This window comes from Myxocyprinus asiaticus, chromosome 19, assembly GCF_019703515.2.
Source record: "Myxocyprinus asiaticus isolate MX2 ecotype Aquarium Trade chromosome 19, UBuf_Myxa_2, whole genome shotgun sequence".
Taxonomy (NCBI): Eukaryota; Metazoa; Chordata; class Actinopteri; order Cypriniformes; family Catostomidae; genus Myxocyprinus; species Myxocyprinus asiaticus.
In genome coordinates, this window is record NC_059362.1 from 34108486 (window position 1) to 34121803 (window position 13318).

Sequence of the window (13318 nt, forward strand, 5' to 3'; positions counted from 1 at the left end):
TAACCAGCATAAAACTAATCTACACTGTAAAAAATGATTTTGCCTTTTAGTTATCATAACTAATGATCTTGTTGAGATAACTCAATTATCCAAGTTTTTGTTGGCTGAACTTGTGATAAGTTATTGAATAATAAAAAAAAAAAATCTATTTATCTGAAATCAAAATTAAAAGGGAGAAATGAACTTCGCACATCACACTCACATATTCGGATTCCCAGCATGCACTGCACAATGAATAAATTATGCAAATTGCAGTGTTATTTTCTTACTTTAAATTTATTTAACTGTTTGCTGCTTTTATTTATGCTGGTGATTGTTGTGATTGTTGTCAATTTCAGTTACTTGTCATATAGCATAATTCAAAGCCCACCTTTTTACTCAATTACGTGTTTAATGCATCATTGTGATTTTCGTGTAAATCGTTGAGGCCCATGAGTGTCTCCTTGACAAGCTTAAGCCTGAATATGAAAGAGGGAACAGACGTTGGTCTCTGATCATCAACTACTTCTATGGCTATCAATAATATTAAATGAAAATATAAGTAATTGAACTTCTATATTCAGTTTGAATTGAATTAGAATGAAGTTGATTGAAAGTCAAGTTTACTTAAATAAAGACATTAAGCTCGTTTAACAAGTTATATTGATTAAAGTCAACTTTGTTTTGTTTAAACAGCGTTCCCTCTTAAGTTGACATAATTTAACATTTTAAGTCAGCACGAACACTTACTTTTTTTAGTTGAAACAACAAGATTTTTTTTTTTTACAGTGGAGACCAGCATGGCAGTTGCATGCTGGCTAATCTGGTCTTTTTTATCAGGGTAAAACATTATTTAGTATGTTTATTAAGCCGTTGTCCTCATGTAGGTGATTTCAGGTTTTACTAACCTTAAAGGGACATTTGTTCCCCATTTGTTCCTCCCAACTCTTTTTGAATTTTAAAAATCACATTTTCAACCACGTTTAACAAACACTTCAAACAATAATATGCAAAAGCACAACAAAAAACATTTTCTCCTGATCCTGCATTATAGTTCCAGTTTAGTTGGAAGAAAACAGTCAAATTAGATTTTTACGTTACAGTATTCTTACTGTTTTTCAGAACATTGAGTTGAAAGTTGAAGTGGAGAGTTTAAAACAGGACCTCCAGGAAAAACAGGAGCAGCTTGACAAGGCCCTGTAAGTATCAAGTACAACTATTCCTTCTATCTTTATAACCTATATTCTGCCTACAGTTTACTGATGACACATTCTTCATGTCTGTTACAATTAGTTTAATTTAGTTACTGTAAGTGTTACTGCATATCATTATGTCTTAATGGGATATAGAGCACAGACTGTGGAGCCAAATTTCCTTTCCAGTCTTGTGATACTCTTGTTCACCTCTCAGATGCTCAGAATGCTGGCCCAATGCCTTCCACTATCTGCATAACTGCTTCTCATACGCAACAGGCATGTCACACTAATCTTGCTGACCTGCCAAATGCAAAAGATCAGAGCCCATTGGGGACATTGAGTGGGCAGCTGGTGAGTTGCCATGATGCACTTTGAAATGTGCACATGGTCCGAAATTCACCTGTTTTTTGTTTTTGTTTGTTTTTTTGCTGACCAAGGGAGTAAACGTTCATAGTCACAGACACACAATATATCACACCTGTTTGTAAAAGACCTGAACAAATTCATTGTCTTCATTGCTTACTTGATGACTGAAGCTTTGCTTTTTCTTATCCGGTTGGGTGCAAGTGTGTCAGTTATGTGTTTAAATTTACAGTAGGATCTTAAATGGATCACCTATAAATGAGACTCCCTTCACTTGTGTTATTATTCGTGTGACATTAATGTTCTGTTAAAGCTCTGGTTGCTATGTGTCATTTTCATCACACGCTCTTGTTCAGCTCTGATGATGTGTCTGCTGGTCAACTGAATCTTTGCAGCCAAGCAAAATTCCCCTCATAATTTTTCTTCTCGGCCTTCCTCCGAACAATCACTCTAAGCCTCAGAATTAATGCGCTAGGGACTAAAACTGAGCAGAATTGAATGATATCACCTCTTGAGCTAAATGACATCTCTGTGGGCTGTGATTATTAACACTTACTGGGACAATGACTCAGACTACTCTCTGCCTTAATGGATGTCCTGGCGAGGTACAATCCAAAACCCAGAAGTGCTGTTTACTCTGGATCAAACAACCGCAGCAATCCTCACTTTTAAAAACAGCTCCGTGGCAATGGAGCATGGGGTCTGGAAAAGTCTTTAGGAGGCCTTCAGGAGGGCCACTCTTCAGTTGTAGAACAGTGAGTTGAGTGAGAGGCTTTCACAGACACTCCAAAATACTTGAAGTGTCAGAGCAACACTATTCGCACACACAAAGAACTATTAAACACATCACACAAGGGAGGAGAGCATAGATTGTTAAGACTCACCTTTTTATCTATCTCCTTTTGCTTTAATACTTGATAGCTCTTCGGGGAATTGAAAATTGAAATTAAACTCTTTTTACAGCATCTGGAAAGTATGAATATGCTCATGAACAACAAATGAACTAAATCTAGCAGTAATAGCGGTAATTTCTCATTTGATGCATTTCCTAAAGGATACTAATATATCTCATTCAACCAAGGATGGTCTACTTGGTAATATCTACCCCAAAACATGATTTCTACTTTCTCTCAAGGGCTTCTTCTTCAAGTTTTGCATAAAGTATTATGTTTTAGATGGTATAAGCTATATATACTTTCTAGAGTCTAAATCATAGACTTTGAAGTATAAGTCAATGTCAAGAGTTGACATGACCCTCATGACCCTTACAAAATGTATGGTTATGAATTAGATGCTTGTGAAGGCCAAAGAAGGTGTTGTGTATTTCAAAGGTCTGCAGGTATGTATTATCTACTGATTTACCCTCTGTGCTCATCCGAGGAAGAATTCAGACCAATCTATGTACATAGAGGGCACAAAAAAGTCTTATCAGGTAACACAGGGGCTTCCTGTGGAAGGGATGTTCATTCCAAATTGTTCATTTAACCTCTTTTGTTTTCTGTTCCTTCATAGAACCACAGCAGAAAGTCTGACCAGTCAGAATGATGTAGAGGTGCAGCGTCGCAGTGAGGAAAGACAGCAGGAGATCAAACACATGCAAGAGATCCTGGAGTCCAAGATCCAGCTTTTGCAAGAGGTGTACACTAAGTTCCTACACACAATGGGGTACAACAGTGCCCGCCCCCTTTTTCAGGAATTTTTTGTTCCGAAAGTATTTTTCCCATTAATTTTTTCCATAGGGAATTCATAAAATACTTCATGAAATAGTTTTAAGCAATGAACCAAACCAACCAGCTCTCAGGTGAATCACAACATGACAAAATTTGATTTGAAACCAAAAAATAATAATTTGAAAATCGGACATAAAAAACAAAGGTACAAGACTGTGAACTTACCGTCTTTTTTTTTTCTCTTTGTTTTTTAAAGCATTGCAGAAAAATATATGCTTTTGCAAAAAAATATGCATTGCAAATTATGTAATCAAATTAACAAAACAACAGAAAAATATAAAACTATTGATTTAAAGTATTCAGATAAAATATTCAGATATATACAAATATATAAGTAGTTTGAGAGTGTAGGGAGACTGACTCGATTGCGTCACTACACCTATGGAAGTGGGCGGTTGCTGCTGAGCTTGTTTGGCGTGCTTTGTTGGCCTCGATTCTCTGATTGGTGGATGTTTCTCTGCTGGATCATGGTTAGTGTAGCTCTTCACCAGAAATTTCACTATTACACAATATTTTTTTTTTTTTTTTTTAAAGGAAGTTTAAATAACGTGGACTCTTAGCTTCAACAGAAACATGTACCATCTATTAACAGTCTCGGAGCTAACAATACATCTGTCTTATAAGTTATTTTATTAAGTTAAATTATAAGTTATCGTTAAAAAATCTGTTTGCCCATGGAGAAAATGTATGTGATTTTTACTTCCGGAACCAGACTGTTGCGATCTATAAACTGACTTCATTACAATGAAGTCCGCCCATTACAATGAAGTCCGCCTTTCCCTTACTAGACAAACTATACTATTTTGCTCTATTGATTTAATTAACTTTGGTATGTGTTTCGATGCAGTAAAAAAACAAAATAAATAAATAATATATATATATATATATATATATATATATATATATATATATATATATATATATATATATATATATTATTCTTTTATAACAGACATTGTAAAATGGGAAGATCTTAAATTGTAATTTTTACTAAAGCAAAAGGTTTTATTTATTAAATTCTGTTATTCAGCAGGCTCAGCTGGCAAGGCGTGAAGCAGAGAAAATGGCTTCCTTGGCTGAATTAGAGTCCCAGCGCTGTTTGGCTCTAGAGAGGAGGAGGTTGATAGAGATGCAGGATGGAAATGAGAGCTTGTCTGCCACAGCACAGCAAGAAGTGCTGGCTAAAAAAGACAGGTAAGCAGTTAAATTGGAAAGACAATCACACTGACATTTAAATGGACTGAATAAGCTGCAATTGACTCTGGGGTGAACACTATATATGCTTCTCTCAAATCAAGTTCTATTCATATCGTTACAACATGCTTATACTTTGAGCTACTCTAAGGTTTCTGAATAATGTTGACCATAATAATCAATAATCCCCTCCCTCATCTCCTTCTACCAGGCTGATAGAAGAACTGAATGAAAGCTTAAGCTGGAGAGAACAAGAGGCAGCTGGTTTAAGTGTAGATAAGGATATCCTTACTGCAAAAGTAACTCAGCTGGAAGAACAAGTGCAGAACCTGAACTTTTCCCTCCAGCAGAAAGAAAAGCATGTACAGGTAGCTATACAGTAAGACACTAAGCTGCCACTGTGTACTACAATACTCACAATACATCACTGCATATTCATCTGTACAATCAACTTACTTAAATCTGTGTCCACCCTTCAACAGCAGTATGTGTCATAGCATAATGCTTTTAAGGCATACAGCATACAAACAGCATAACATACATAAACATGCATTTTATATATTGTGCTAAGAATAGAGATGATAATGTGAGTCCAAACGTCTTAGTCTTTAATTAGGACATTATTGATTACCTAAATAAAGTATGTAACCAAATGTTAAGAATTGGGGAGAACCAAATGTAAAAAGGGGTCATGTTATTTTTTTAAATTATGTTTTTTTTTTGTGTATTATTATTTTGTATTTTCCCTGTGGTCTGCTTATAATGTTGGTAAGGTATTTTGCACCAAAAACAGGCAGATAGTTATATATGTAATTTTAAATCCTGTCTCTGGCCCCCTGACTAATTGTTTTTGCTCTCTTCCCCTTTAAGACCTCAGTGTAATAGCCCCACTGTTATGATTGCCCTACATTGTACAACGGCAACCCCTCGAATACAGTCATATATATGTTTGAAAATCGTTCAGAAAAGAGAATATACCAGCTCTTAGAGTTCACATCCAACACAAAATTAAAAAAGCAACAAAATCAGTGAAATGCATTGCATCTGAAATGTAAAACAGTCATCATCAGATAAGACATTTATTAATTAAACTGGTTACTTACGGTTTTGTGTTCAGGTCCAATAGTGTTTTTACTGTCCTTAATATTTAAATAATTTCTTTGTTCACAAGCAGTTCACTAATAAGCCAGACACAGATATAATCCATGGTGAAACATGCCACGCACACAAAGTATTATCATGCACTGATGCGATCAGTACTGTTAAACTTCAGCATGATGTTTTATTAAAAATCGTCCAAATAGGCACTTTTTTTTGTTTGTTTTTTTTTTTTTTTAATTTGGAAGTTTTAAGTTCTGAAACTTCCAGTATGTTTTTATAGTACAATGACTTCTTATGTCAAAATCTTATAAGTGAAAATTGTATTTTTCATGACATGACCCCTTTAAGATTCTGCCATTAAAAATAATCAAAAATATCAACCACCAATCTGAAAATTGTGAGAGATGTGTCCCACCCTATATCTGTGATGGTTATGGCCCTGACCGAGATCATCAGTTAATCATTTAAATCATTATGCTGATCATTCAGAATTAGGTTTGTTAGGACAATCAGCAAGAGTGTATGGGTGCTTTCACACTAGTACTTTTGGTGCGCACCCGGGGTTGAATGACGTCAAAGTTCGGTTCGTTTGAATGATGTGAACGCTGTTTTCCGAACTCAGGAGCGCACCTGCAAATCGCACCCGAGTCCGCTAGAAAAGGTGGTCTGGGGTACAGTTCATATAAACTCTGGTATGGTTTTCTGCTGATATGAATGCAACTGTACCAAATCGCGGAAGTGAACCACTTGTGATGACGTATAATTCATGTCTTTGCAGGATTGTGATTGCAATTATTATGGTATAATGCATTTCATTTATCTGTTTGTTTCCAAATACATCACCTTCAGAGAGCAGCTCACATTTTTCACATCTCTTGCAGTGCATCCATGGACTTGCGGCAGACAAACGCTAATATTCATCACATCATTGCACATTCAATGCATCCGTGTGAGACAAACATAAGTGTTCGTGGTGAATCCAAAAAGAGACGAACTTTAACACTTCACTTAACGCAGTGACATCTTCTCAAGTTGTTACCTAGTTACAGTAAACAGCTGCCGCTTGTAGTCACGTTGATGATATAATCAGACCACGGTTCGGACCCAAATAATATGATGTGAACAGAGACCAGCGGGGGCAGTGGTAGGGGGAGGAAACGAACTTGGGTTCGGTCCAAGCAATCAAACCATGAGTGAAAGCACCCTAAATCATAGATTTTGTGGTATAAGTTATTTTCAAGAGTTTAGTTGTAACATTGATGAGGCAATGCTTTTTATTTATAGATAAACATTCAAAATTGTTGGTGGTGTCTATTTAATAGCCCTCACATGTTGGTGGGGACCCTTCCCTCATGGCCCTCACTAAATATTTGCCCCTGATTTAGATAGGTCTAAAGAGGTACTATCTAGGATTGTGTTGTGATAGGTGCATGTGAGATCTGGCTCAAATGTAATTCAGTCTGTTTGGTCAAAGACCAGCAGCTGACTAGGTCACTTTGGCCTTTGGCCTTTATTCAACACTGAAGGGAAATGGGTTCAGATAGCTGACTGTATTTATAAACACACACACACACACACACACACAAACACACACACACACACACTTGTTCATGTCATTGTAAATAGGTCAATGGCAAAATGACACATGCAGAGTGATTCAATGTTTCTCCCAGATTAGTATATTTACAGTGTGGTAATAAATCACATAAACAGAGAGATTTATGTTAACCTTAACTTAGATAGATATGCAAACTGAGACATACCTGTGTGCAGTTTAATTACAGCCATCTGTGTAGATAAACCTGTTAAACATTGCATAAACAGAGTCAAATTTAGCTAAACATGCAAACTGACACATACACACACAGAAACACACTCTCTCTCTCTCTCTCTCTCTCTCTCTCTCTCTCTCTCTCTCACAAAATAAATAGTTTAAATAGAAAAATTGCAAAGGTTTTATATTAGTTTTTAGATTGTGTGACATGGCTTAGCTTTTCAAGCAGTGGGTTAAAATAAATTTCCCCTGTATTTTTTAGACCCTAAGAGAAGACCTGGCTTATGGAAAAAGCACCACAGAGATGGAGATGCAAGTATGCAAATTATTTCTTTTTCACTTCTTATATTGTTTTATCATAAATAATCCTTTCCCTAAGTACTTGCATATCATACACACAGTATTATTGTTTTATAAATTAGATTATTATAATTTCTTTCGCACATAACATGCTAAAGCTTTTATTATATTATTGTAAACAATGAGTGTGTTAAAGGAATATTTCGGGCTCAATACAAGTTAAGCTCAGTCGACAGCATTTGTGGCATTATGCTGATTACCACTAAAATACATTTTGACTTGTCTGTCCTTTCCTTTAAAATAAGCAAAAAATCTGGGTCCCAGTGAGGCATTTACAATGAAAGTGAATGGGGCCAAACCATAAATATTAAAATACTCATTGTTTAAAAAGTATAGCAACAAGATGTAAACAATATGTGTGCTAACGTGATTTTAGTGTGATAAAATCACTTATTAACCTTTTCTGTGTAAATTTATATCCAATTTTACAACTTTGTTGCCATGATGACATACAGTTACGTTCAAATGACTGTAAAAACGATGATTTAAACAACTTTACAGCTCAAATAATAAATAAGTTTTAACAGAAGATTAATTTGTAAGTGCTTTTATAAAATTATAAGCTTCAAGTTACTGTAAGTCCTACAAAAATTGGCCCCATTCACTTCCCTTGTAAGTGCCTCACTGTATTTCGATTTTTACTTCTTTTTTAAGGAGGGATGAATCAATTATTATTATATTTTTATTTATTTAATTATTTATTTATTTGTTTGTTTGTTTAAATTATACTACAAATGCTGTGGATTGAGTTGTACTGAACCTGGAATATTCCTTTAATGAATAAGAAATATTGTCCATTCTGTTGCGCCCACGTAGCCAATATCACCTGTGTGCTGGTAGAGACATCTAGTGGCAGGATACAGTCATAGCAAGCCAAGACAGATTGCAATTACTGCACACAAGCACACATTTACAACAACAAAAATTTAAAAAGAGCAGGTTAGTTGTATTGAAAAAACTTTCAACTTTGCATAAAAATTCCAACACTTAATCCAAACAATTCCTCTGGTTTTATTTCATAATTAATTAAATAAATGTCTTATTGTATTTTCCTATGTATTGCACCCTTCAATGTTGTGTTTTGCTTTAGGTAAATAAGTTGTCATGCCATGACAGACTCGATATCTAGTTTAACTTGGCTCCACAAAGTGACCCCGTCTATTTACTTTCCCACAGTTAAACCAATTATTCCAATTTCAAAGTGAATTTTTCATTTAATTTGGGTTTAATAATACATAATCAATTACATCACACTGGTAATGTACACAGATTAATAACCCACTCAGTTAACTTTACTGTGGCTCTCAACAACTCCTTGCCATCTCTGTCACTGGTAGACATAAACAATGAGATCATGCTGCATTTGTCTGATTAGGATAAATAGATTTTTGATTAAGTGTGGTTTGTGTTTGAGCACTTTTGTGGTGTCTATCTTCTTTGTCTAAATTTCAAGTCATTCCAATGACCAATTCACACATGGACACCAAACAGACCACCAGAATGTGCAAATATTCACAGAAAACATATGGCATCATTCTTTTTTCTCTCTCTCTGCAACCAATAGCATCAATTATAATTGATAAGAAATTATGCTGTCTCAACATAAGTGTGTCCACAGGGATGCTGTGTGGGTGTTGGCTGAGTGATGATGACTAGAAATGTGGTCATTTAAAAGTGATATTCTTGACTGCTGTCGCAATGTCGTGTCATTTACTATCATTGAACTACTGCCATTTATAGACTCTTGTTCATGTGCTATAATATATATAAATAAATACCATTATTTCGGAAAAACAAAAACACATCGTAAGCCAGACATGTTGCTCGTTCTCTGATGAAAATGGAAACAAGTATGTAATGTAGTGTAAGTGTTGCTTGGCTTGTTGCCCTGTGTTCGACCGAGACTATTGTAATCCATCGAGGGGTGCTCGGAGAATTAAACATGTATTTATACCTGTGATGAACAATAAATAAACGATTTGAATGGTAGCTGTACCTAGTCTACTTAGGTATTCACCCGTTACCAGCCGTTACTTCGTTTTTGAATGAGTAAAATGATTGTAGAAACACAGATCTTCGACGCCCCTCTTTTCCCAGAAAGTGGTATGCGCCGTTTTCTTCCCTGCCTCGCTTTTGCCACATCGTTACTCCGTACGGCTATACATTTGAAACCGGGCTGGACAAAAATAAGTGTTAAACGTCTAATGATAGAGTATGATATTATTTTCGTGTATAAAGCGTTGAATGTGGATTACGGTGGTTATATAAAAATGACACACTGTTTTTGAACTGGAGTCGGACGGTGGGGTTTAAATAATGTGACAGTGGTCCTGTCATGTCGGCGTCTGCAGAGAAGAGCGAATGAAACATAATCTGGAGCACTTTTCAAGGACAAAACACGCGTCTTTATTTCCACGGAGGAGAGAAGATCTTGACAGCGGCCTATTTTAATGGGTGAAGAAATCGAGATTTCACTCCAGCAACGTATCTATATAAATAACTAATTTCAGGACCTAAATAAGGACAATTGAAGAACTTTAAACGGAATTTTGACTGTAATAAATCAAACCTCATCTATGATAAACAAACTGAAATAAAATTCCATTAATACACATTTTCTTTTTTTGTTTTTTTCCAAACATCATCATTGGAACTAAACAAGGACATAAATGTGAGAACTTCAAATGGCATGACATTATTTTCATTTTCACTGAGCTTCTAACCTTAGTGTACACCAGATATTTTGGCACAAACTACTGTAGATATTATTACATTTAAGGTTTACAATGCTGGATTCTAAGATGAAGGACATGTGTCGGATCTGTGCAAGGGAGCTGTGTGGTAACCAGCGGCGATGGATCTTCCACCCAACTGGCAAGCTGAGTCTGCAGGTGCTGCTTTCATATGCATTGGGCAGAGAGATGATCCGAGATGGACGGGGAGAGTTTGCCTGCAGCAAATGTGCCTTCATGCTGGACCGCATGTACCGCTTTGACACTGTGATCGCCAGGGTAGAGGCGCTATCCGTTGAACGGATGCAAAAGCTCCTGTTGGAGAAAGACAGGCTCAGACAGTGCATCGGTGGACTCTACCGTAAAAACAATGCTGATGACTTTGGGGTCATCACTGAAGTGGACGACAGTGCCGCAGACTCTCCTGTAGTGGACTTTACTGACTTGGCTGAGTCTAAATACAGCACTCTACTGCAGGAAGATCTGACATACTCCGTCTATGAGTCCTGGGCTGAGCAAAGCACTCCAGAGCAACTTCAAGACCAACAATACCCTGTTCACCACCACCACCATCAGTGCCACGCAGCAGCGGATGCCAGTTCAGGCTCACGTCCCAGGAAGTGCAGGGTATGTGCTGCGCTGCGAGTGGCGGATTCAGATTATGAAGCGGTCTGCAAAGTTCCCAGAAAAGTGGGTCGGAGCACCTCCTGCGGTCCCTCTACACGGTACTCCAGTAGTGTCCAGGGCAGTGCAGAGGAGTCCGTCCCATCTGCTCCACTCCCAGAATCCGAGCCTGCTGAGAACAACCAGACTCAACATCCAAGTGATGCAGATTGCACCGGTGTGAGTCCTGCCTCATCTCTGGAGTCATTGGACACTGCTGTCGATGTGACCCAAGAGTCTTGCCCAAAAGTCAATTCAAAAATCACACACACAGAGACAGAAGAGGAACAATCTTCTACCGAAAGGCCAGAGTCTCTCTCTGGATGCACCTCTAGACCAGGCTCTGTGTGTGGACTTGAGTTGGCCCTCAGTCTGCTTAGAAACTTTGAATATCGCCCCATCCAGAGCCCCCGAGGTAGTCGGATTCCTGTGCCCATCAAACCTACCACTACACCAATGGAAAGTACTTACCCTCTGCTACAAGTGCCTCCCACAGATATGGAGTGTCCCCTCTCCCCCCATCTTCCAGATGCTCTGTCCAGCATTCAACAGGAACTGCAGCTTGAGTTGTCTGAAATGGAGGACCTGTGGCTGGATGATTATGTGCAGTGCAGGCCATTGGGCTTTCAAAAGGTACACAGAGAAGATCACCACAAAAGCCTTCATCAGTCGGACCTGTGTGCGTCTTCTGAAGCGTGGAAGGAATGAAATGAGATCAGAGAGCAAATGGTTGTTTGAACAAAATTCTGACAGAAATCATCTGTCAGTTTGTGCTTAATATGTTAAGACGGTGGTTCTCAACCAGGAGGCCAGGGCCCACAAGGGTGCCTTAGCAAACTTCCAATAGGGCCATGAGTTAACTTAAACATTTAAAAATCTAACTTGATCAAACTAAAATCATGAAATCAGCTAAAATCAAGATGTTGGCTGTGTTTATATTTATATAAACATACACTCACTGAGCACTTTATTAGGTACACCTGTACACCTACTTATTCATGCGATCAGCCAATCATGTGGCAGCAGTGCAATGCATAAAATCATGCAGATACTTTTCAGGAGCTTTAGTTATTGTTCGCATCAACCATCAGAATGGGGAAAAAATTTGATCTCAGTGATTTCGACCGTGGCATGATTGGTGGTGCCAAATGGACTGGTTAGAGTATTTCTGCAACTGTTATTCTCCTGAGATGCACAGCAGTCTCTAGAATTTACACAGAATGGTGCCAAAACAAAAAACATCCAGTAAGGGGTAGTTCTGCGGACAGAAATGCCTTGTTGATGAAAGAGGTCAATGGAGAATGGCCAGACTACTTTGAGCTGACAGAACGGCTACGGTAACTCAGATAATCACTCTGTACAATTGCAGTGAGCAGAATAGCATCTCAGAATGCACAACATGTCGAACCTTGAGGTGGATGGGCTACAATAGCAGAAGACCATGTCGGGTGCTTTATTAGGACAATAGTGTTCCTAATAAAGTGCTAAGTGAGTGTATAAACTGACAGTTCGTGAAACCTTTGGAAAAAATATATTAAGTTTGATTAAGTATTTGAATCTATTGACACTCCAAGTTTCTAGAAGATGGGGGCCTTCAAAAATTTTCTTGGGCATTTAGGGGGCCTTGGAGTCAAAAAGGTTGACACCACTGTATTAAAAGACACAAAGGAGGAATATATGGGGAGCAAATTAAAGAGGCTAGCTAAAGAAGTCACTTAAGTCTCATCAGTTTTGGTCCCAGTGCTCTCCAGCCTGTGATCACTTTGATTACTAGGTTACCCATCATCTTCTTAGCAACTCTTTCATAGCAACCGTTGTTGTGAGCAACAGTACTTCGTGCTGCAGACCGATTGCAAAAGGATCCTTATTCCCTTGCTTCTCTAATGCATAGTATTACTACATAAAACAATTATTGAGTATTATTTGTTGTTTAAACCACTTGTTGGTAATATAATAACAAAGGCTATGTTTAATCTGACCAATCAAAAGGTGAACCCTGATTATGTGAGCAACCGGCAGTATTAAGTAATCTGATAATTTGTGTTCACAGTCAGTAGCATTATGCTATGCACAGCTTTGTAATCACTTTAAGTTAATGTTGACAGGGCTGGATTAGTAATATTATCCTCCGTCTGTTGTAATTACTGCTATTGTGATAGATTAACTTTTATTACTGTGCTCAGTTTATACTGAAAACTCAATTGCACTGAAAACCAAGTAAACACA

At 37.5% G+C, this 13318-nt stretch overlaps 1 protein-coding gene across 6 annotated transcripts in view; it reads left to right on the top strand.

Moving 5' to 3' along the window:
* LOC127456722 (myomegalin-like) overlaps positions 1-13318 on the top strand; it is an 88823-nt gene that overhangs the window by 35533 nt on the left and 39972 nt on the right. For 5 of the 6 annotated variants that reach the window (XM_051725245.1, XM_051725248.1, XM_051725249.1 and 2 more), the window contains exon 1: positions 9846-11725. In XM_051725245.1, the coding sequence (XP_051581205.1) occupies positions 10484-11725 (1242 nt within the window). In that variant the 5' untranslated portion in view covers positions 9846-10483. Of the gene's footprint in view, positions 1-1101; positions 1179-3050; positions 3175-4298; positions 4463-4673; positions 4831-7599; positions 7654-9845; positions 11726-13318 lie in introns of those variants that run through there. The other variant, XM_051725250.1, reaches the window with a different exon arrangement.